The sequence below is a fragment of the Platalea leucorodia genome (genome assembly GCF_965183815.1).
Source record: "Platalea leucorodia genome assembly, chromosome: 14".
Classification (NCBI taxonomy): Eukaryota; Metazoa; Chordata; class Aves; order Pelecaniformes; family Threskiornithidae; genus Platalea; species Platalea leucorodia.
The window spans coordinates 8,142,139-8,166,807 of NC_138836.1; the positions used below are offsets into that span (position 1 = coordinate 8,142,139).

General features: G+C 37.8%; 1 protein-coding gene across 1 annotated transcript in view; it reads left to right on the forward strand.

Annotated features, from left to right (window-relative positions):
* Window positions 1–24,669, forward strand: part of PRKCA (protein kinase C alpha) — a gene marked incomplete at its 5' end in the record, with an annotated part of 155,940 nt that overhangs the window by 93,495 nt on the left and 37,776 nt on the right. The window contains 5 exons of the mRNA XM_082326809.1: window positions 7,631–7,742; window positions 8,476–8,604; window positions 20,077–20,233; window positions 20,329–20,463; window positions 21,211–21,307. Coding sequence (XP_082182935.1) covers window positions 7,631–7,742; window positions 8,476–8,604; window positions 20,077–20,233; window positions 20,329–20,463; window positions 21,211–21,307 — 630 coding nt within the window. The remainder of the gene's footprint in view (window positions 1–7,630; window positions 7,743–8,475; window positions 8,605–20,076; window positions 20,234–20,328; window positions 20,464–21,210; window positions 21,308–24,669) is intronic.

The following is a 24,669-nucleotide window of genomic DNA, read 5'->3' on the forward strand; positions in this document are numbered from 1 at the left end:
GCTGTCTTTATAGTAATTAGGAAATTACAAATCCCTGTGAGTACAGTCATGCAGATCTTTCTCCATTTGCCAACTCAATCAGTACTATTCTATACAAGAAGAACATGAACAACAGGCAGCAATCAAAATCAGTTGATTCAATGACCACCTGTTTCTTTTAATTAAAAATAATAATTTAGTGTGAATTCCAGGAGGGGACTGAAAAAAATCTGCCTTTAAATCATTTTTGAACTGTGGTCAAGTTGTCGTCTTCTATACAAGTATAGAGAAGGAAATAGTTGATTGATAATTGTCGCTATTAATTAAATATGATTTTTTTCTGTTTGTGTACCTTCTTAACTCTCTTCAGATGAATAAAGAATAGAAGTGGTCTTAGTAACAATGATGGGAAGAGAGATTTTTGTTGTTATTTTTGGCTGGGGTGTCATTTATTATCATGAAAGACTTTTCTTCTACAGAACTTGAGAATCAGTCTTCATTTCTGAATGCAATTCCAACCCTGGAACCCACAGATGAGTTGGCTGTAGTTCGGACTTGCTGTACTGCAGCTGCTTCCAAATACGCTTGCCTGGGTCCGCAAGCAGCACAGCAGTGTTTGCACAGCGCTCTGCTGTGTGTATGCGTAAGCTCAGGGCTCTCCTGCCTCTGTCGTCTCTGAAATCCGTCATGAAAAGAGCCTGCCTCTTCTTTTCTGCATTGCATCCTTGTTCTACAGTCTTAAAGACTAATTTACATAGGTTTTATTGCCTGTCTTTTTGTTTACTCTTCCTTTCCTTATCCCACCACTACCTTTGTTATTGTAGAGTCGAATGCAACTCTGTTTATGCTCTTAACACCTACTAGGATGCTAAAGTGTGCGAGTGGTTTCCCATCCTGCAGGTGTCAGTGGAATGAATGCTTTCTCTGAGTTATTCCTTAGAGTCACTCCAAAGAGTGAAGCTCCAAATTCTGCCTGGAGGTAGGATTCCTGGAAAGAGTCCGTGTATAATTTCTTACCAAGTAAGAAAGCATGGTTATGTCATTCCGCTCCTCCGTTGCAGGAAGGCGTGCTTAGTAGCTATATGTCAACCTATGGAGGATTTTTTTGGGGTGGTTGGCAGATAGATGTGGAGCTCTACGGAGTCTTGCCGCTGGGGAGGAGTAACCCCATGAACCACTGCAAAACCCCGCTGACTGTAGTTGGCCCTGCTTTGAGCGGGGGGGGCTCCAGGGGTCCCTGCCAGCCTCAGCCCTTCTGTGATTCTGTGAGATTTTCAACTCTTCAGGCAACTGAAGTCTTATCTTTTACTGTCCTTTACTGAAAGCAACAAAACTTTTCTACGCTGCAGCTCTGAGAGAGGAATATCAAACAAGCTTTAAGCATTTGTACATTTTGTAATAAAAACTGATATGATCTTTATATCTCTGACTTTATAACATTACTAACTCATTCCCAAGAGTCTCAAATCCTCTTTGCTTTCCCTTTCCCATGTACACAGCCTCATTTGGTCAGGAAAGCACAAAGCTGGTGACCAGTTAAACAACGACTTTTTGCTGTTGCTTCCTTCTGGGCTCTGATCAGAGAAGCCATATTTTAAGCCCTGGAAGTTATTTCCAGTAGAAGCATCTGGCTCCTTGGCTCTCGCAGCTCCTCTGGGTTGAAGCTGCTTTCTCAACTTAAGATGCCGTACAAATCACTGAGATTTTTTGTTATCTCAGTAGGAAAATAAATAGCAAACAGAAGAAAGTTGCTCAAACAGACATGGTATCTGAGTTGGGTCTTAGATATTGTAGTCACCGTTTGGAAGGTGTTTAGAAAAGCTGGAGTCTGAAGACTTCCATAAATGAAGCGGAAGTTTGCCTGAGGACAGCGTGGGATGAATGTGGGATTTGGTTCCATACAGAGAAAAACATGCTAGGTTCTTTTTAAATATGTTTTATTAACTTGGTATTCGCTTGGGGAAGTTAAAGCTATTTTAAGTAAAATATATGCGGTACAAATTGCAATGGTTTCCTTGATCTGTTAGAGCAGCGTTCCTGACGATCCGTACCTTGAAGACATTTGGAGGGGGACAAAGAAAGATGTAGGATTCAGTGCTTCTGTGGCAGTAGGAAATGTTTAAAGGTTGTGTATTAACGTGGGGAAAACAGACCTGCCAGTCTTCCAGGGCTTTTCTACTGGTAAAGAGGACTGATGATCTCTTATCTCTTATAATGATTTGTATATGTTTTTGCATATATTTAATGTATTGTCTCCCCTTCTGTATTTGATAGACATTCAAACTGTTAGTACCACAATACATGCCACTGAGGTTCAGGAATTATTTTTTTCTTTTGTCTAAGTGAAGTAATTTGGGATGTTTTAAGCTTACTTTTCCTTTACACCTTTTAAACTAGTAAATAAATGTATTTGTAAGTGTTTGGTTGGGGATTAAGAACAATCCTGTGGTTCTGTCACGGAGGTAGGAAATGGAAAACTGGGTACGTTTGCATTTATTTACACAAAATTGTTCATTGTTGTTGTAGGCCCTGATACAACTTTAGGACCTTACGGGTCATCTGCTGCGGAACTCCTTTAAGTTACTTTTGTAATGGAAAATATAATCTTCTGTTTCTCCCAAAATATTCTTACACTTGCAGTTTTGCATTTTCTGCTTCTTAATGATCACAAAAATAGCAGTTCAGATATGGAAAAAAAACCTTTCACTAACCATAGGCAGTTTAAAAAAAAAATTAATCTTATATCCTGCCTAACGCCTTGTTAATGTCTGTGCGTTGGTATTAATGACTGAAAACAGTCATTTTCCCCCACCTTGATCACTAGTACAGGCTCCGGCACTGACAGATCTGCTTGCAGTGTTCATTTAAACTCCCGCCAAAAATCACAGCAGTTCGAGGTGTGTCACCTAGAAGACGCCGAATTAAAGACAATATGGATAGACCTTCAGAGGTTTTGATCTTAGATACATGGTGCTGGTGACACAGTTATTGATACTTTCAAGTCGCATACTATGAAAAGACTTCAGCAAGTAATAATATGATGCTGCTTTGTATATGAAATCTCCACTGATGCAACCTCACATGAGGGTTTTTTGTATATTTTATACTTAAAAGCAAAGTGATGATTTAATGCCTGCAAAATTATAGTCGGTTCGATGTTGCTATCAAGGGGAATAAAATTCTAATCAAAAGGGAGCTTTTAGAAAGAATTCAGAAATATAATGCTCATAAGCTGTTTTGTAGTGTGTTAAAGCACAGTTTGACGTGTGCTGCTGGTTAACCATGCGCTTTCAATTATTGCACACCCCCGTCTTTGAGCCAGAAAAATTACGGGATGATTTCTCGCAGGGGGGTGCTTGCCGTTGCTCTTCAATAAAGGAAATGGATTCATTTGTGCTAAATGAAGAAAAAAGGCAGGGATGGAGGCAGTACTGCTGCAGGGGGGCAAAATGTAGTTCAATGGCAGCGCATAGACTGCAAAACGTGTGGTTTTGGTGAGATGCCTCCATGTTCTTCTGCTTCCCTCTGCTGGAGTGCGGCAGGATTCCTGCCCCGCTCCCCGCCAGGCGTGGGAGCAGATCCGAACCCCTTTTGGCAGGGCCAGAGCTGGCTGTCTGGGCAAGGCACTTCTGCAAACTCATTTCTTTCTTTTTTAAAGGTTTCTGCTCCATTTTCGCTTTTCTTTCAATAGGCCCACACAGTGCAAGTGTGTGTACAACACAGAGCTGCCGGTCAGTGCGATTCGATGGCTGCCTGTCTCTGTATAAGCATGTCTCAGCTTTGAGACTAATGAATAATATTCTGATTTTTTCAGAGCTGTATGGGGCGTAGATGCCCAGTTGCTATTCATCTTTACAGGTTTGCTGCACCCATATATGTCATTACAGGCTCTGAAACTCCAGTCTATTGTACTGCAGGCGAATTGCAGAGCGCTGGCTAGATTTCTGCCAATTTAGAGGGTTTTCGAAGACAAATATTTAAAAGTCTGTGATATCGATTGCCCAGAGTTTCCTTTCCCATTTAATTATATTATATTGCATTGAGTTGTACTTATAAGAATGGGGGATTGTCTTCATAATAGCAGAGAATTCACTTTTTAGCATGAAAATAACATGAATTTTAATAGAGCATATCATTCATCACTGCTTAACAAGTGCTTTTCCATTGCTTTCCCTTTGCCGCTTTCCCCCTTCATAATTTTGATGGATTTTGGAAACAGAAGTGGGTTTTCCCTTTAGAGTTTCACAATTAATCTATGCCAAGTTTAGTGCAAAGTTCAATTCTCTTGCAAATAGCAGCCATTATTTGGCAGTTCATCTGTCATATCCTGGCTTGGCTCCCTGTGTTTACTATGAAATATGACTGCCAGATATGCTTTGGGAATTATTGAAAGTTTACATTGATTAAAAGGGGATATTTGAAGAAAATTTACAGGAGCTTACCTCTAACTCAGTAGTTTACCTCTAGCTGAAAAATACTAAAGACGATGTTATTTCCTCAACAATGCATATAAGTCACTTAATGCATATCTAACATTGGGAAGTATTAAACTGTACTAACAACTAATAAGTGTTAATTGCTGTTAATAATAGAAGTAATTAATACTGGCAATGTGATAATTATTACTAATTTAGTTACCTATAATTAAAGTATAAACTATAGATTCAAGGGTAGTTCTAAGTGCATGAGAAGCCCATGTTAATACAGGGAATAAGATAAAAAGTGTTTAGAGATCTCTTGGCTTTCTCTGTATGTTCTCAGACTTGCTTTCAAAATAATAATGTTTTGTATACTTCAATTTACCAAAATTAAAGAAATGCATAGGATTGAAGCAGAAAAAAGGATTAAATACTGATGAGGTGTTTTTGAGGTTCCTCTATTTACTTCTATTAAAGGGATTTTAAAAGAGGGATTTCCTACATGCAAAGTTTCCATTTCATCAGTAGTTTTGGTACTGTTTTCCTTTGTCCGCTTTTTTTATGCTGTGCCTTGAAGAAATGACTTTGTGTGTGCATATAGAGTAATAACTAATAATAGTCAGAACATACTTGCTGCTCTTTAAAAGAAAAAAATTCCCATTGAATTGTTCATTTTAAACATACAACAGGCGTTTTCACACAATGATAGAAAACAAATATTTATTATAGAAAAGCAAATGTTGATTCAAATTATGTACATTGACTCATGCAGGGCCAACTTCAAAGCGTGATCCAACTTGATTTATTTATTCATGTGACTGGTTTTATTTCATTGGTGTGTAAGAATGCCTTTGCTGGTATTTTGTAGTTACATGCAGTCAGGCGCAGGAGTACGGGAGCCTTTGCTCATGTGGTGCTGCTTTGTAGTGAGTGGAGTATAGTTGTCCTTACATGTCACAACATTTTTAAGCCACACACACACCCCTGCTTAACTTAATTACCATGTATATTCCATTGATTGGAATGGAATTATTTGGTAGTGTTTGTTATATAGTTTCAGTATAATATACAGGTTCAATGTATTTAGTAGACATTCACTATAATAATTTTGCATAGTTCTTTCCCCTCTATATCATTACTTTATACTCATAAATACCACTTATGTCAGATGTTAAACACAACTTTAAAAATCTGTTTATTCAGTGTCATTCTTAGAAGCTGTGGGTTTTGTCCTTCTCAGCAACAGATGTGCTTACCAAAGTAATGTTTAAGTGTATATATTTTTAAGGCAACAAGTCCCCTTATGTCTTCTAAACAAAACAATTTAAGGAAGAATTAGCTTTGAAAATGCATTTTAAATTGTTTGGAAGGCGTATAGTCAGAGTTGATCCATCAAATAACCCTTTAGTAAAGCAGTGTTCCCATGACCCCGCACCACAAGACCCAGTGGCTATATCTTTAATAAATAACGGAACAGATGTTCTCTGGAGCAGTGAATGTCATTCCATTTAGGTTAACTGTGTTTACAAAATAAATATGGTTGTTAACACTTTGCATTTCATATCTCAGGCTGTATGACAAATTATAGTCTCAGTTTGAATTTGTAATGTAAAGTCTTTACTCGTTAGCCTGGATACTATATAATTTCTATCTGTGCGGTGAAAGCTACTGGTTATGGATTCGTGATAACACTTAGAATCAGTACCAAAAAAAAAATTCACACAAAGAATGCTTACCAAAACAAACAAACAAAAAACCTACAAAGTGCAGTATGGCAAAATATTAAATTTTAAAAGCAAGATTTTGCCTTCTTGTAGTCATATTTTTATGAAAATTACTATTAGGAGTTCCCAAATTTCTTGAATTTCTTGAGAAAGCACTTATACTAGAGGAATGTTTTATTTTTGAAGTAAGAGTTAGCAGGTTTCCCATTTTGTATGACACGCTGTGCTTTTGATTTTTTTGGAAGGCTTTTATTGGCAGATGCAAGTTGAAAAGTTAGTTTATTTTTTATGACAATTTAATAATTCTTATATAAAGGTATATTAATATAAAATGTACACAGAAGAAAAATGTTTTGAGGTCTCATTTTGCAGTTGTATTTTTGTTAAGCATGTTTTAATGCATGAAAGACCTGGCATTTCATAATTTCCGTGGTCTTTCATGAAGAATTACTGCTCTTCCCAGCCTCTGATCAAGATTGTGCAGTGACAGTTGTGACTAAAATACGGTTGGAGCTGGAAATGGCCATAAAGGATATCAAAATACGGATGATGTGCACGGAAAGTACAGGGCTATCGGGCTGTTTATTTTTGCAACGCACACCTCCGCGTGCTGGGAACGGGCTGCGCGAGTCTGGGGTGCATGAGGTTCTGTGCCTGTGTATCTGTGGAATGAGCCTGATGAGGGCGAATGCATTGAAGCTGTGATTTCTAACTTCCGTGTAAATGTTCTTGGTTTTCCGAAGGGAACCTCTAGCCCTAGAGAAACAGCAAATGTATTTGGATGTGTCATACAGTGTTTGGTTTTAAGTGATTTGGGTGTATTCCCTTTCACTGGTCCTAAATTAGAAACCATTTCCAAGCTGCTGGTGGCCTTAAAATGTCCTCGCTATAAATTTCTGTATTGGAAAATCAGATGGGAATAGCAGTCTCGGTAAAATATTTACTACATGCCAAGTTAGAATGTCTTTACTTTCATTTGCAATAGTATAGATTATAAGTTTACAACATTTCAGGATGATCCCATCGTTAAGATCCTGACTTTACAGTCATGTGACTGTATTTCAGATTAGCCCCTTAACAGATACTTCCCTCCTCTCCTGCTGTTTTTTGTGTCAGCGTTTCAGAATGGTGATGCTAGCACGCCCTAAGCAAGCAGACAGTATGTGACACTTCAGCCACAGGCTGAATGCCATCATTATACTTTATGTATATGGCCAGTCAGTAAATGGAAGTTTTAGTGTAGATGAATCACAGGCCAAGCCTGTGCTCTCTGAGCTGACGTACTCTTTCTTACACCACCAAAGCAAAGGAAAATAGGGGCCGAGGCCAACGTACCTGCACCAGTGTAGGTACCACTATAAGGGTTGTAAATAAGCTACGTGCTGGAATATATTTTTATGTAGCAGAAGTTGCAGAGCTGGAAAGTTTTTTGTATTTGAAGTAATATATTAAAAGTGCGTCAATCCTATTGTTTCTGACTTGAGAATCTCTTTCTGTTTTTTCCTTCAGGATCCCAGAAGCAAGCACAAATTTAAGATCCACACATATGGGAGCCCAACCTTTTGTGACCATTGTGGGTCACTGCTATATGGGCTTCTGCACCAAGGGATGAAATGTGACAGTAAGTGAAGTTTTTCTCTGTTACCAAAAGGGTATTTTAGAAAGTAGAGTGGAAACACTGGGTAGCAGCTTCTTATTTCTTTTCTGTGGAAAATACCATTTCAAATGTCAGCTATTTATAGTACTGTTACATTTCAAGTGGATATTTCAGTCCTATAATAATATACTAATGAAAATCACCTCTGTGGCTGAGAAGACGGCGTATTGAGTTTGATGTGGCTGAAGAGCATTCGCCATGGGAGTTTTGAGGAAGGCTGGTTTTGGCCTGGACAGGTGAATGCACTGTCGCAAACTGAAATTTCAGCTTGGTTGGTAGACAAGGTCCAATGTTTTCCTTGCGTTTCATTTGTCTTGGAAGTCTCCTGCTAGAAAATCTAATAATCAGTTTAAACCTAACTCCCTTCACTGCTAATGCTGGCATAAATGCTCTGTTTTCTTAGTCATATTCCCAGCAAGTCTTTATTCCATTTTCACTTTTTTCCCCTTGCACTTCATTAATGATATCTTTAGGTTTCTGAAGTAGATTATTTTATTCTCTGTTTCATTCACTGTCTACAAAATGTATTGTAAGATGGAAACTACCTGTGTTGTTCAGTTGAAAAACACGCAGCTGTGATCTGAAAGTCTTGCCAACAGTTAAGCATTATAATCTTAACTTTCACTTTGCTCAGTGTTTGCAGTGTAATCATATTATTAGCTTCTCATAGCTGTCTGAACCATTTTTATATCCACAGCCTGTGATATGAATGTTCATAAGCAATGCGTAATAAACGTCCCAAGCCTCTGCGGCATGGATCACACAGAGAAAAGAGGAAGGATTTATCTGAAAGCTGAAGTCACTGGTGACAAACTGGAAGTAACAGGTACACAACTCATTTTGGAATTTTGCAGGTGTTATAAATGTATAATACACACTGGGGGTTTATGTACCTTGGTCAAATCTTTGTGTATTAAAGGCAGTGATGGAGTATTTCCCTTCAGAAGTGTGAGGATTTCATTTGGCATGCGCTTGAATCAAGAAACTCTATGAACTGGTGTTCATAAAAATAAATAGAAAAATGAAAGTTGTAGTAATAGCTTTAAAAATGCAGGAATATTAATTAGAAAATCACTGTAATGTCAGTTTTTCGCGTAGGAAGCAGCCCAGTAGGAGAGCTATCTGTGCAGGAAGCTAGCCATCTTCTTAGGAACACAAGAAATACTCTAAACTTTCATCAGCTGAGGAGTTGTTTCCTGCATTTCAGAGTATTTAATAAACAAAGGCAACTTGGATTCAATCCCAAATATTACTCCCAGTGAGTTATAAAATAAAAAAAAAATCCCATTCTGTAAGGTTAAGGTTATTAAGATGGGGAGGAGGGAGAGAGAGGAAGGAAAGAGAGGGTGGCAGTTCATTTCCTTGGAAGTGTTTCTTCCAGGATTTATGAGTAACCTTTGGTTGTACACACACACGCGCACACCCACACACCCCCTCCAACCCATTCCAAGTCTGAAGTTCCAGAAAAAATTCTGGAAAATGTGTTTTGCAAGTTGAAGGACTGTTTTGTTAAAATAAATAGACATGTAATAGGTTGTTTAGCTCCAACAGAACTTCCTTGTGCTGTATCAGAATGTGGAGTTTATCACTCAGGATCTGCATAAGAATTTGTATTTACAGCATATGTTATGTTTGTTCTGTATGTGCTTTCTATTTTAGCTGGGCCAACTGATATTTAGTGTATCTTATATCCGAATTGTCAAGTTGGTAGTGAACTTTGCTGTTGATTTTTCCTTTCTGTTGGAAACAAATATACAAAAATGTTTTTTGCCAATCAGATGACAGTGTATTTACTCAAAGAGAGAGCACAGGGCAGGAATTAGGATGGACAGAATTGAAGTAAAGGAAGGAATGACAAAAAATTTTGTTCATAGTTTTTTATAGGTAGAGGCAAGTCTATAAAACAAATTTAAATTCTAAAGAAAGTCCCAATTTTTCATGGTGCAGAAGTTTAAGGAAATTTTAAAAATATGCTGTACTAACTAAGACCAAAATAAGTAAGATATAACTTAGGAAATGGAGTAGAAGACAGTCATAAAACACAAGTTATCAAGAGTTTTTACCGCAGGAGAGTGAATGGGTTAGAATGTCATCAAGGTGACCAACACTGCTTCTCCAAGGAAGAAGACTTACAGGCAACACATCTTAATACATCACATTAGATGTACCCTCATACGTCTTTAAAATCGGTACTGCAAGAAACTGAATTCACAACGTCCCCACAATGAAACAAGAACAGGGTATGATGCTGTTATTGTTGCCTGTTTGGTGTTGCAAAATGGGATTAAATTCAAGGACAAAGTTATAGCACGACAAAGGAGGAGGAGGTTTCTTAGACCATCTCAACCTCTGTCTTTGTTTCTTGATGCAGTTGTTGGCAACCTGTGGATGTTGAGTGCTGCGTATTGCTTCAGTGTTGCTCAGTTGAAAGGCTAGAGCCTATTATAGGCCAAAAGGACGTTCCTTCTACATCTGCACTTCTTTGGGGAATGAATCTCAATGGACACCATACCCCTTGTAGTCAATATAAAGGAAATCAGACCGTGGCGCTGAATTTTCGCAGCGTGTAGAACCAGTAAACTTCCCTCCCGTTGCTGTATTCATTCATGGCTTTGTTCTATCTCAATCCGAATACCTCCATGTTCTCCTGTCAAACCTAGTGAAATGCATTGAAAAGGAGAGGTATGATAAAATTCAGTTAGAAAGGATCAGAACGGATCCCAAGTGATGCTTAATTGTAGCTTAACTTTTGTAATAGCTTCCTGCCAACGTAGGAGGGGTAAATTTGTCCAAGGTACTGTCATTAACAGAAAGGTGGTTTCACTAAGCAGTGAGACACCTCAAAGATGGTGATGCGGGTTCTAAAAGTAATTGTACCATGAGAGAACTAATTTGAAAATCACCCAAGTGACAAAAGTTAATATTTGCATTATTCTAGGCTGCTTTGCAGCAAGATTCTTAAACGTGGCTTAAACTTTCTGACATAATGCACATAATTTAACAAATAACATGTACATATTTTCTGATGATTCAGGAGGTTTATAATCCTTTTAGGGACAAAAAAGTTTGTCACAAATCTTCGTGGTACCAAGGCACTATAAAACAATTACACAAATAGGTATTCTTTTAGTTCACAATTTTATTTGAAAAGGTCTTGTCTGAAATATGTACATGGTAAAATTGTTACAGATATTTTGTAGGTTTTCTTCATAAGCTCTTTTTGGTGTGAGTGTACTTGGCAAATGCTGTTACTTTTGTGTTTGTAAATAGAACATTTCTATCCCACAATTAAGTAGGTTTCTGGACAACAAGAAAGACTTTTACTGTAACCTTGTTATATACATAACAATTATGGTGCTGTTAAGTTGTTTTGGTTGAGGCTTGTCAGCATTTCCAAGCTTTCAGAAAATTTCTTTAAATAAAAATGGCAGTAGCCCTGAAAGTAAGCTTCTTTTTTTTTTTTTTTTTTTTTAATAAAAGATAATGCACAGGCTAAGCCCAGTTTGGGTGAAGTTTCAGATACCTTTTGTGCATGTTTAACTGAAAAGGAAATTAGCAATTGTCAGTTAGTTCATGGACGTATTGCTGTGCAAAGATTTCTAACTCCTTTTCTCCCAGTGTGGCATTGCTTCTAAAATATTTATTGACAAAACCTTTGTTAGAATGTACAGTTCCCAGAGCTGCCAAGCATGATACCACTGCCTTTAGATCCAGGAGAGGAGGTGAATTAAATGTCCAGGAGGGTTAGGAACAGCAGGAAAAATAATCAGTGATTGGCTGTTTGGTTTGAGCCTTTGCCTCATTCTTTTTCAAAGGAATTACTCCGTAGGTGTTGAACCCCTTCAGCTGAATTCCTTAATATCTCTGCTCTGCATCCTGTTTTGGTTGTTAATTAGTTCCTGCTGATTCCTTCGTAGCCAGTCTTGATTGCGTGCAAAACATCTGTGCTGCTAAACAGAGATGTGCCACTATGGTTGGCATCTTGCAAATACCTTCGATGGGCAACTCAACCATCCCAGTTCCAGCCAGGAAAGCTCAGCGAGGAGGCAGCACACTTAATGACGGCTGGAATATACGGTCGTTTGGGGGGAACACTGTTGAGTACGTGCAATTTGTCTTTACTTCTGCGTAATTGCTTTGAGGGTTTTGTGGTGGGTTTTGTTTCCAAAAAAGGCCGCGGTATACACTCGCTAAGTGTTTTCCCGATAAAATATTGTAAATAGTACTGGGTTTTTTCCCAGTGTATACTAGGAAAGAGGCAAGGCAGAGTACTGCCAGATGGAGCTGGCCAGTGGTTCAGTCAGATTATCTAAAATATCTAAGTACTTTGGCAGGTTTTGAGTTGAACTAATGGTGGGAATGATTCAGTCCTATATGTAAGCATACTTAATTCCGGTTTATTAGGTCAGATCTTCAATCTGGGTGCTTAAAGGTAGGCTTCCAGTCTTTTCTGCCCGAATGTTAGAGATTCTACAACACTTTTTCACAAATAAGTAGGAATTTTGTATTGGTATACTTTGCCAAAACCTTGCCATCTTCCTAGTGCTAGCCAGTATGCCACATTCAGTGCTCATTTGTGTTGCAATTCTTAAATATCAATGGTTTATTTTATAGCTACTAGCTTGAGAGTTGCATTGCATATTAATAATTCACTGCACTTGCAGTAAATCGACTCGGTAGTTTTCTTTTTATAGGAACTGTCTTGAACTGCTTTTTCTGAAATCACTGAATCCGTGACACTTTCATAGGTTGGACTGACTTGAAGATTATGCTTTTAGGCATAGTAAAGCAGTTTTTGCTATTCTTAATTGATGCTTTTTGCACTGAATTTTCTTCCTCCTGATGTGCGTTAAAAGTTTTGTCACTCTTACATTTACTTGTTGACCCATCTTATAATTTGGGGCTCTTCTGAGTGAGTTTGTAGGTGGTTGAATCACAGTTCGGGTTTTTTTATTTTATTTTTGAATTATTTTTATAGTGAGTAAACAATAACCTTTGTGAGAAAATAACCCCATCTGGTGCACTGACATATAAAAAGCTCCCGCATTATTGGGATCCTAAACTGTGACCTCTCAGTTGCTGGGAGTTGGATTTGACAGCAGCTCTCAGTAACGACCTGCCCTCCCAACACAGGCACCGATTTAGCGGCAGGGTGTTACCGACTCGCTGTCAGCTAATGCGCCCTACCGTTACATAAACATTATTAATATATATATATACACAGCCCAGAGTTTGCAGGGTTTTTTAAGTGTATTTTTCATAGCTGAAAGAATAAAGAAAATCTAGTGTTATTTTTCAGTGATGCCTCTTTTATTTAAAAGAGGAGGAAACCTGGCCGTGGTCTCTGCAGAGGTTGGGAGCACATAACGGGCTCTCCAACAATAATCTCCCTAGGAGTTCTGTACTCCCCACTGCATGTTTTTCAAATTATTTATGAACGTATGAATGCTGAGCCCCCCTATGGCACTGCATATTAATGTCTTGTCACACTGCTTGCTGTGGACAGCTGGGTTAAGAGCCTCTGCCCAAACAAGCTTGAGAGACAAACTGGAGAATTTTGGCACATTTCTAGATTCTCATAAAAATTATTTCCTTAAAAGACTCCACTGCACACACACTCTAATAATTTTATTTATGATTGTCTAAGTCAATACTAATGTCTGTCTTTGTTAGCATTAATTTCATGATATTCTGCAACTGATTTTAAAAGGGAACATATATGAATATTCTGGCTATTTGAGCAGCTTTTAGTACCAAATACCTATAAAGTGATCCCAAATAATTACTCGCATGTGGGAGGCATTTGTAATGTCTCAAAGAATGTGAATTGTCTGTTTTCTCTCACTAATGTCTTCTTTCTTTTCTGGCATTCCCAGAATCTGCAGGGTTGCTGTGTTCTTTGCAGAAGGAGCTGTGCCTTTGACAAATGCCAGCTTCGGTAGCAACTGACTGCTCCCCATCTCATTCATTAAATTAACGTTGCCATGAAGAAATAGGCAATGCATAGTATTTAAAAGAAACATTAGTTTTTCATAAATGGCCATCTGCATGCATACAAAAAATATAACTAAAATGCTGTTTATTTATGTAAGATAAATAAACAGATAAGAATTAGAAATTTAATACCCTGAATCCCTTTTCAGATGATTTGATACATCTTGTGTCAAGACTTATGTTTTATTAAGTCGGTGCCCTACCCAGTAGTAGATATTATTTTGTAATAATAATTTTTATACAGGTAATCTTATTTTAAAAATAAAATACAATTGCTCCTATGAGATTTCCAGTTGAAATTTAAACAGGAGAACCTATTGCAGGCATAAGTACTTATTAAGTAGCATTAGAGATGATGGTACATTTTTTGTTAGTAGGAGAGAATATCTTAATAAATACAGAGGAATAAACTATCATGCAACATTGGATCATTTTCCATCTTGTTCTAGGAAGGAAATTAATCATTCATCTATTTCTTGTGTGTAAATCACCTGTGAAATGCAGGCGTTCCAGTAGCCTACATTTGTTACGTTGCCATCTTTCGGGATTCAGGAAATGGGGTGTAATGAGTAGGCACTGGCCTCAGGAGGGGTATTAGAAGAAAGTTTAGCTGGGCAGGGGAGTAGTTATGGAATAGAGAAAAGTCTCTCATCAAAAAGCCCTTTTAGTGGCCAAAAACTGTATAGAAATTGGAAATTGTCCGAAAAGCAGGATTTGTTTTGAAGGGTTGTACATGTGAGTCACAACCAGCTCCACAAAGCAAGAGTTCAATGAGAGTTTTAATAAAATCTTATAATAAATCTTTAATGCAAGCTGTGCAGTTTTGGAGGCAGTTTTGGATTTTGCATAGAGAGAGTACAAGTACACAAATTGGAAGAAAGCCTATTTTCAGTAACAGGTAAATCTTTTTAAACTGTGATTAAGGGGAGTGTGGTAAGGTACTGGGGAGAAAGTTCCTTGGCTGGGAATACAAGATCCTCTGTCACTCACCTACGTCATCTGTAAACTGGGCAGCTCACTGGAATCTGTGCCAGAATCTTCTTCAGAAAGTAATGAGAATTATGGAACAATTTACTAATGCTTTATTGTGGGAAGACAGAAACTTTACGATGTATTGGAGCTAACAACAGTCTCCCTTTTCTTTCATTTTGCTGGATAGCTTGCCAGACGAGACCATTTGAGACTTGAAACGTCTTCTAAAAGCAGCTGTTCACATACGGTTGAGAGATTTCTGCGCATCTAAGTTGCCTGTAGGGAGTAAAAGATGGGCAAGAAATGGTTGCTGTGATTAGTAAACTGTTTTATTATCAACATTTGGGAATTCAGGACAAAGGTAGCTGTGACTCACTTGAAAAGAAACTGAGTAAACTCTTGCTGCTAATAATTCAGCTTTGTTATAGGGACAGAAACATTTATTTACTTATTCCCATGAATAAATTTATTTGTATCACAAGAAGTTATAAATCTGTAACTGCATATGACTTGCAACTTTTGATCTATACGATCTCATGGAAAAAGTTCCGGTTTTGTCATCCGCTCTCTGAATTCCTCAAAATTCTGCCTGAATTTCTTCTCTTTACATAAAATGTCAGTTGTTCTCTGCCAGCCCACTCTGTCTTATTTAGATATTTATTTAAAGTACGAATATGGAGCTGGTTCTTAGGTATTTGCTTATGTCTTTATACTATTCCTGGAAAAGTGGGCGTCCCAGTTTTAGGCATGGCTTCTGAATGGATACTGCTGGATTATAAGTAGCACAGAATAGAACAGCCGTAGGACAGTCATCAAATAGTCTATATTTTCTGCTGACTAAACATTTATGATCTCTTCTTCATTAACCATGAGGAGGAAAATGGTACACTTTTTCCCTATGACAAGTTGACAACTGTTTCTGCTTTTTAGAAGGAAAACCTGGACAAGTTTGGATTTGTTAGAAACTTCAATATATACTTCTCTTCACTCTCTTTTCATCTGTGTGCTTTCTCAGTCCCTGTTAAAAGTCTAATCTGGACAAAATGTTAGGAAATTTAACTTGTACCAGCTACTTTGCTCAGTACAGAGGTCATTATTGTGCTCAATAGTTATGACAGAAAACTGGCAAGCAGTATTCTAGGTTTCTGTCCGAGTTATGCTCCAAGTGATGTTGAACTGTATCTCACTTCAACCATCTATAAATTAGAGTAACATCTCTATCACCGTGTTGAGTTTAATTAACTAACAATTATAAAGCAATATGAGATTGCTTGCTATCATTACAGCTATAGCAGAATTCAGCCACCGTAAGTTGATTAATTTTCTTGGAGTTATTTTTAATTTATCCTTTTCTGTTTCAACCGCACACAAGAGAGAGAGCCTGTGGTGGGGAGGGGAAATCTCTTCTTCCTGTCAGCCCTCTTCTAGAAACCTGAGCCGTCTCGTTAAAAATAGGGTGCCCTTGACGAGAGGGACCACTTAGATGATAATTCTTTATAAGCACTATTTAGCACAAGTATCATCATGCTGTTTCCTCAAGAAAACAAGTGCTATGTCAGTTAAAAAAAGATGTCTAAGGGTACTAATTATGCAGACAAAAGTGCAAATGGGCCAGATATCTTAAAACAAGGAGTGAGATAATGACTTCTTTGGCAGCCTGTATTTAGTATATGCTGCATCTTTCCTTCGCAATTCATCTTTGAGCTTCTCTTTTTCTTGTATTTAGAGGGCTTTTTTCTTTTTCTGTGTTTGCTGCGAAAGAAAGAAAGGAGTCTTACACACGCTGCCAGGTCCTCCTGCTGCCAGTGTTGTTTTCTAGGCTCGGCAGCATGGATCAAGGCTAATCAGTGATGGCTTTCTCCGGAGAGCTCTCCATCGCTGAGCCTCGGAGAATGGCTCTGCATCCACCCAGCCAAGTGCTCAAGATTCTGCTTGGTTTCACACTGAGCATCTCCGGGTAGAATTTAACCATAAAGGGTCAGTCTGAAGATGCCATGTTAAAATTAAGCAAATTTGCTCAAGAAATTTTAATGGAAAACTTCCTAGTGTGTATTTCTGGGAAGCTGTAGAACATGTAGAGAATTCTACTCCTCACTTAGGCCAAACTACACTATAGAAATAAAAAACAGAACGTGGATTTTGAAGTAATAGCTCATGTGCCAAACCTAGCAGTGCAGTCACAAGTGCCATGCACAAGAAGACCAAAATAAAAAAACAACCCAAAATAAAACCAAATATAGGACGAGAGAGCGAGCAGTTTGCGTCGGAGGCTGTTGCTTCATCCTTCACTCACTTTATGGTTCTTAGTCCCTTTGGGATTGTAAATATTTAACTAAATTACCTTATTTAATCTTGATGTTATTCCTCAGAAGTATCTGAAGATTGCTTTCAGTGTGCTAAATTTTAATATTGGGTGGGGTTTTTTTTATGGATTGAAAACAGGAATAGTCTTCTTGCTGACCACTGGGTGTGGAAACTCTCAAAGGGCAAACTCAGAGTAAATGAGAGTAGAGACAATTTCTCTGGACTGAAGGCTACCATTTCCCCAATTGCAAAGCGTTGTCAGCTTTATACAGGGATAGTGGAAAACTAGAAATGAAATGCTCTGCAAGAAAGACGCTTGTTTCTGTTCTGTTCTTTTAAAACACAGGGTTTTTTTCTGGTACAATTTTTTGAGTAATATAGTTGCTGAATAGAATTACATTTTATTTTAAAATTATAGCCCATAAGCATTTTCTGTCTCATATTTTAAAAACACAAATTTAAGAAAAATAACTTAATCACTATCAACTGTTGGTTCAAGTTAATGTGATTCCTTTCCAGCCATGATCTAATTTCAATAATTAATTTACATCAGGCTATCTGTTCTGCCTGAAAATTATCTTGACAAATAAACTAGCGTGTTCCAAATAAGTAGCTTGCATTCCTGTACTCCACCTTCTTTTTACAGCTATTTTGGATATAAGGTACCAGTTATATGTGGTATTGCCCTCTTCCAACTTGTTCTACCACACCTATTACTCTCATTAAATAAACAGAGCAGGTCAAACTGTTCGAAATTATGTGTTTTCCGTGGCAGTGGCTGTTTTTTCCCCCAAGAATTTTCCCTCTGCAGCTTGAATCAAATGACACAGGGGCTGAGTAGTAGATTTGCATTAAAGCATTATTTAGCAGTTACATCATTTGGAAGAACGCAGTCATTACGAACACTAAACCACTCTCTCCATCGTGTAAAAGGAAGATGTCAGCCTACAGCTAGTTCCGTCAACTTGCGAGTATACTCGGTGTGTAGGAAATGGAACAGGACTGTTGTATGATTCTGTAAATCACCTTCAGCTCTATGTTATAATGAGGGCGTTGGCAACACCACAATCTTTCACTTCACTGCCCTTAATTAAAGCACAATAATATCTGTCCTGTGCTTTACGTTCATTGTCCATCTTCTTCTGTCTTCTGGAAGCAGTAGCACACAGTTGTCAATCCACCCCAGCCCTGCCTTCATTTCTAAAGGGAGAACAAAAGACATTTTGAAAAGATGTACTTCAGCTGGTTTACAAGTCATTTGACTGTTGCCCGAAAACTGCCCTCTTCTTATTCTATAAATAATGAGGGTAAACAACACATTTATAAAGTATCTGTGTTGCTTGGATGCCTTTCAACCTCCATGCTGGGAAATAACAGGTTGAAATCCTGCGAAGATCTACGATTTTTGTTCACAATATGAAAAAGCCATTTAAATCTGGGGGAAAAGGAGGAGAGTGCCTTGAGCAAACAGTAACTATCTGTTGCTGAAGATCCTGACAAGTTTGGGGTTTTGTTGCATTAGCTCTGATTGAGTTCTTAAGTGACTCTAATCTTCACATTTTTGTGGGAAATGTTTTCCATCAGGAAATATTAGGTGACTTAAGGGTTGATCTTTCCTAAATTTCCTTTCAGATTTCTTTTCTTCAGTTAGGTAGATAAATTAAAAAAAAGCCCTTTCTGATGCTGACACTGTGAAAGCAGTAGCGGAGGGCACTGCCAATCCAGGATAATATCTCCAGTGACTCACTCTTAAATGCTGGCCTTCCTTCATACCCTAGGAACTATGTCACCCTCAAAGCTTCTTGAGATTTTCCTTCCAGGAACAATTCTAATCTTAAACTATGAATCTCACAAAGGAATTCCCAAATGAAAGCTGTTTTCTGTCCAAAACAAACCCAGAGGATTACTGCTAGTTATGAGCTCTGAATTCCCCATCTCCAACTCGATCACTGCAGTTCATCGCAGCACGACTGGTCTGGGTGAGGTGGGGTTTCACAGAATGAGGAAAATTCACCTCTTGTTCTGAGGTTCAGCAGAAGCTGAAGGCTGAATGCTGTTAACGCAGAATAAAACCTTACATGTCGTATAAACGTTAGACGGGCGTTATGCTGGTCCTCTGCAAAAGGGGGGAGGTACTGTCTTTGCTCATCCATTGGAATCCTCCACTCCCTGCAGTGACTTCTGAACTCCTTAACCAACCCCACAGCCGCCGCAGTAACTCCAGCCCGACTGAAAGCTGCAAGCTGCCGTGCCCCCGATAAGTGCCTTTGTAACCCACCATTGCCTGCCTTGTTCCACGCAGGGATGTGGCCTTGTGGGGAATGGCACCCCATGCAGGTTGCTGACTATTCTTATCTCTCTCTCTTTGGGGATTGGTAGCAACATGAGATATATTAACTCACTTTATGCCTTCTTTTGACATTGTAAAAATAGAAGCTGCATTAACATTTTTGTGAAGCTGAAGTTAAACTTGTCTTCTCTGCGCTTTTACTTTGGTTGCTGTCACGACATAATGCTTACAGTGATTCCATCTGACGACTAATGAACCATGAATCCAAGGGAAGTTTAGTGTTAGATGCCTTCCAGTGAGGCATTGTAGTAAATAACCTATCTTCTGAAATCTATTGTGATCTGGCTATCGCCCTTACAGTATTTGGCTGATAGTCCTGTAGCTGTATAACCTAACTGATGAGGAAATAAAAGCACAAAGAGTTGCTACCAGCTGAGAAATGTATAGTGATGGATTTGGACATTTAATCATTCCATTGCAGGAAAAGAGCTGCCTGGAAGCTGCGTGTCGTTTGTGAATTGCTCTTCTCTCCTGTCATTTCTCTCTACCGTTCTTAGAAATATTGCTAAGTGCAACCTTACTTGACAACAAGTAGTTTCTTCCATGCCAAGTCTGACAAGTGGGTTTCATGTCTTATTTATTTTTCAACATGTTTCAATAACTCTGATTTGACATGTTATTGCTTTCTTAATGGTGATTTGTAATCCTATACAAATTAGCTGTGTTTTATATTGACAGTGCGAGAAGCAAAAAACCTAATTCCCATGGATCCAAATGGACTTTCAGATCCTTATGTTAAACTGAAGCTCATCCCAGATCCTAAGAATGAAAGCAAACAAAAAACAAAAACCATCCGTTCTACTCTGAATCCAGACTGGAACGAGACATTCACATTGTAAGTTTAATGCCTTTTAATGCAGTATCTTTGTATGTATTGAATCATTTATTTCAGTGTTGCATTGAAAACTCCTCTATTTCTCTCCTTTTTAGTAAATTAAAACCTACAGACAAAGATCGACGGTTATCTGTAGAGGTCTGGGACTGGGATCGAACAACCAGAAATGATTTCATGGGATCTCTTTCATTTGGGGTGTCAGAGCTTATGAAAATGCCAGCCAGTGGATGGTAAGAGTTTCTGAAAAGAGCGAAGGAGAGAATATATCACAAAAAGTTTCAAACCAGCATTTTTCTTCAATATCATCTACCTTTTTTTGAGCTTTTCACTGTATCTCGGGCTATAAATTCACTGAAAATGAAACTAAACCTAGGAAACATCGGCTGTATATAACAAAGGAGGATAATCAAAGGAATGCTTTTCTTTTGTGTTCATGAAACTTCTGCTGGAGCCAGGAGCTGCTGCAAACTCAATTCTGTGTACATAGTCTTGTGATCCGAATTTTATTTTTATCTCAAATATGATATATTCATTACTAAGTGTATCGTGTTATATATAGCTCTGCAAATTCAAAGTACATGGGAACTGATTTTATAAAATGCCATCTTATTACCTACCAAGCTAGGGGTAGAACTCATCACATCTTCTCAAAAAGTACATTTCATCAAAGATAATTGTTTAGGGCTATAGAAGCACTGGAGACAAAGGTTCCTCAGGGTTGATGTCTCCCATCGTATCACAGGATGGGTGGGAAGAATTTCCTTGTCCATTAAACTGCCTTGGCAGATAGTTTGGGATTAAAGATCTAATTTTAGGTTAATTATATTCTGTTTCCGAGTTTGCTTTAGATCTTTAAAAGCAGTTCTTTACATACTTGTAACATTGATACAAACCACACACAAAAAACTAAATCAGATTTTAAGTCTAACAGGAATAAAACTGTAAAGTCACCATTTTTTTCCTCAAACGTTCCACAGGTACAAGCTGCTGAATCAAGAAGAAGGTGAATATTATAATGTTCCAATTCCAGATGCTGATGAAGATGGAAATGCAGAGCTCCGGCAGAAGTTTGAGGTGAGAATTAAACACAAGTGGGTGCAACTATATATGACATACATTTTTCACTTCATTACAAAAAAAAAAGCCTGTGAAAAGATATATATTAGAGTGCTACTATTTCTGTTGCCTGTGACAGCAGTATATGCCTTTGGGTTTCTTGAAGATTGGACCAAATGGTTCAATTCAGTAGTGGTATCATTTTTCTGACAGTTCAGCTTCTCTGCTGTGACACTTACAAGTTGGTATTTTAAAACATTTTATGTCAAGTATATGTAATAAATTCAATGTCTCTTAATACTTGCTGCAAAATCTGCCGGCCATTATCACTAGTATCTACATTATTTGACCAATGAAATTCTCAGAAACAACAATATTTTAATACTTAGAATGGTTCACACGAAATGCTTTTTTTTGTTTCAAAGAAAACATTTACAATGTTAATTACTGATTATTTGGAGCCTCAAAACCCTTGTAGAAGGTTGTCATCTGAAATTCTGACATCTTTAACGTGGGTATGGAAGCCTTTAAGGATAAGAGGTATTGCTGGTTATGTACAGAAAAGAAACACTGAAGAAAAGCGATACTTTCCGCAGTCGTCTTGCCTTCTGTGGTGCAAATTGGAGTGCTTGTTAATCACAAGCATGGTCTCACTGTGCCATGCAAAGGAGTTGTTTCTTAAAGAACAGACTTAGCCAGCAACTCTGCCTCTTCTGACAGCTACAGCTGATATTACAGCAAAATACTTGCTGGCCATTAAACCCAGCAACAGGAATGGTATGGTTTGGGGAGGGAGGTGTTTTGCTAATGGCTGTACTGGATTCAGCTCCTCTGACTTGACTACTCTTTCCAGCTGCATACACAGTATTGAATTTGAAGTATTCCAATCTGCAGTATTGTTTTCTTTTTTCTGGTTGAACATTTACAGTCTAGCTGTTTATCCAAAAAGTAATTAATGTACCTATTGTGCATAAACAAACACGCCTGTTCCTTTCAACCTGAAATGGCAATTTTTTATGTTCACCATCAGGCAGAATTCTACATTGTTATTATAAAAGATGGGTTAACCCAAGAAAGTGAGGAAAAACGGCACATGTTCAACTTTCAAGAAGGAAAAAGAAAAGGTGCATCAATTTCTTCTGAACACATTTGGATCAGCTACCATACTTTTGTCTGCAGCATGAACTATGATTTTTGTTATACATTTGAGAAGTATTTGAATCTCCATTCCATTTTCCTTTCTTTACAGTTGTGATCTGACCAGTGTGATTTTATTTTGCTGCACTAGGTCATTTTCTATTCAAGATCATATTTACTTTTTATCCTCCCTAGAAAGAATAGCTTCAAAAGTAATTCTTTTCACCCCTTACATGTCTCTGTGCAATGTGCAGAGTCTGGAATTGGGTGGATATGTATATGTATATATAGGTGATACAGGTATGGAAATCTACCTAGTTTTTCTCAGAACAGAGACAGCACAAAGACAAGTCACTAAAATTGTCTAATTAAAAATGTCAGTTATTATACGCAATATGTTCGCATATTGAATTTACTATCGCTTAGGTTTTTTTCTTAAGCCTACTGTAAATACGCTGGTTGCAGAATGAACAGTCAGGGTTTATCTGTGTCCTGCAATGAAGTGGAGTAGAAATCCTGAGAGGTTGCATCGTGTAAAGCTACTGGACTGGGTCCCAGAAACAGCAGCTTCACATAGGGTCAGCTCTGCCTCAGAAATAATTAGTCTGTCTCAAAGTCTAATTACTTCAGCTTCAGCACTGTGTATTTGAGGCTTTCCCTGTTCTGGAGGTAGCCTGGTTGATGCTATTTTAGTGGTCTGAATCAATCAAGGAAAGGGAATAGGTTTTCAGCGAACACAGTGTCTCCAGGAATATCGTTTACAGAGTTGCATAATGAACAGTTTTAAAACTTAGTGATTATATATGGGAATACTGGTAGCCGAACAAAATGGGTAATTATAACTAGACCAAGGCTAGTATAATGCAGTATTACATGGTAAAAGGATTTAGGGTCAACCTCTTAATCTCTCTCAAAGTTTACCACTGTGAGAAGGAACAGAGGGAAAGCAGCACCTTCCAAGTAATGTCCTTACTTGGTTTAAAGGGAATTACTGTGAAGGCTTATAAAAATTAACAGCACAGATGTCTGAATGGTGGTATTTAACTTATTAGCTATTCTGGTACGGTACATAAGTGGTGCTGACTCTGATCATCTTTTACGTTATTATCATTTATATCTTGGCTTATATAGTAATTTTATTTTAGGTACCCTATACTAAGGAACAAGTAGAGAGCTCTGAGAAATATGCTGCTATTTGTGATTTAATGACATCATCTAAATAAATATTTCCACTGTTCTGAAATCAGCTTTGAAACCTTACAGGAAGAAGATTGCAGATCTTAACTGCCATTTTACTAGGGGAGTGTGTGTGTCGGGAAGATTAAGAATACAGATAGACCAAGAGGTCCTACTGGGCTATCTTCTCATTTATCAGTTCATAGAAAAGAGTAACTTCAGAGTGCTTGCTAATCAAGTCGACATTTGTGGTGCTTGGTCTACTTTTCGATATATGACAGTGTGATTGATAACCAAGCTCCACTGATTTAATTTTGAGTACAAAATTACAACAATTTCTACAAAAGTATTCCATTGCTAATATCAAATACTTAAAATGAATAATGGTGGTCTTCAGAGTAGAGAGCTATATACAAACCTAAGCTATACAAGAATAGAGAAACTTTAGGATGCGAATTCCATTGCTTAATATTAAGAAAGAATAAGAATACTTTCAGGTAATAAAAGATCAGAGAACCAGTAGATGTGAAATTCCGAAACCAGTTTCTGGTCTTAAGAGAAAAAAAAGTCTAAGACATTCTTAAAACTGACTTTGCCCTTTTGGCTAAAGTTGAGAAATGTGCTTAGTAGAATCTCCAGGAGTGCTTAGGAGCTACCTCCCATTTAAATCAATGAGAATTTTTGAAATATCTGTCTGCGTCTGTAGTTCAACAGACATCTTTAAGATTTGGCCTCAAGCTGTCATTGATTTCAAACTGTTTACACAATCCTATCACATCCTTCTAGCTCCACTTTAACAACCCAGACTTCTTATTTAAATATGGTTATTAGTCACACAAATCTCATTGGTATGCTGCTTTGCTTACTGCACCTTCTGGCACAGATTCTTTAAGTCATTCATTCAATGTAAATCTACCATAAAATAGCTATACGAGATTATAAATAAATAAATAGATAATAGATTCAAACATTCTCTTCACTTACATTTGTAATTGAACAGTAAAAACTATTTGTCAAGAGAAAAAGTTTCCTCATGGCCCATTCTGCCAGATCTAAACCAGTTGAAA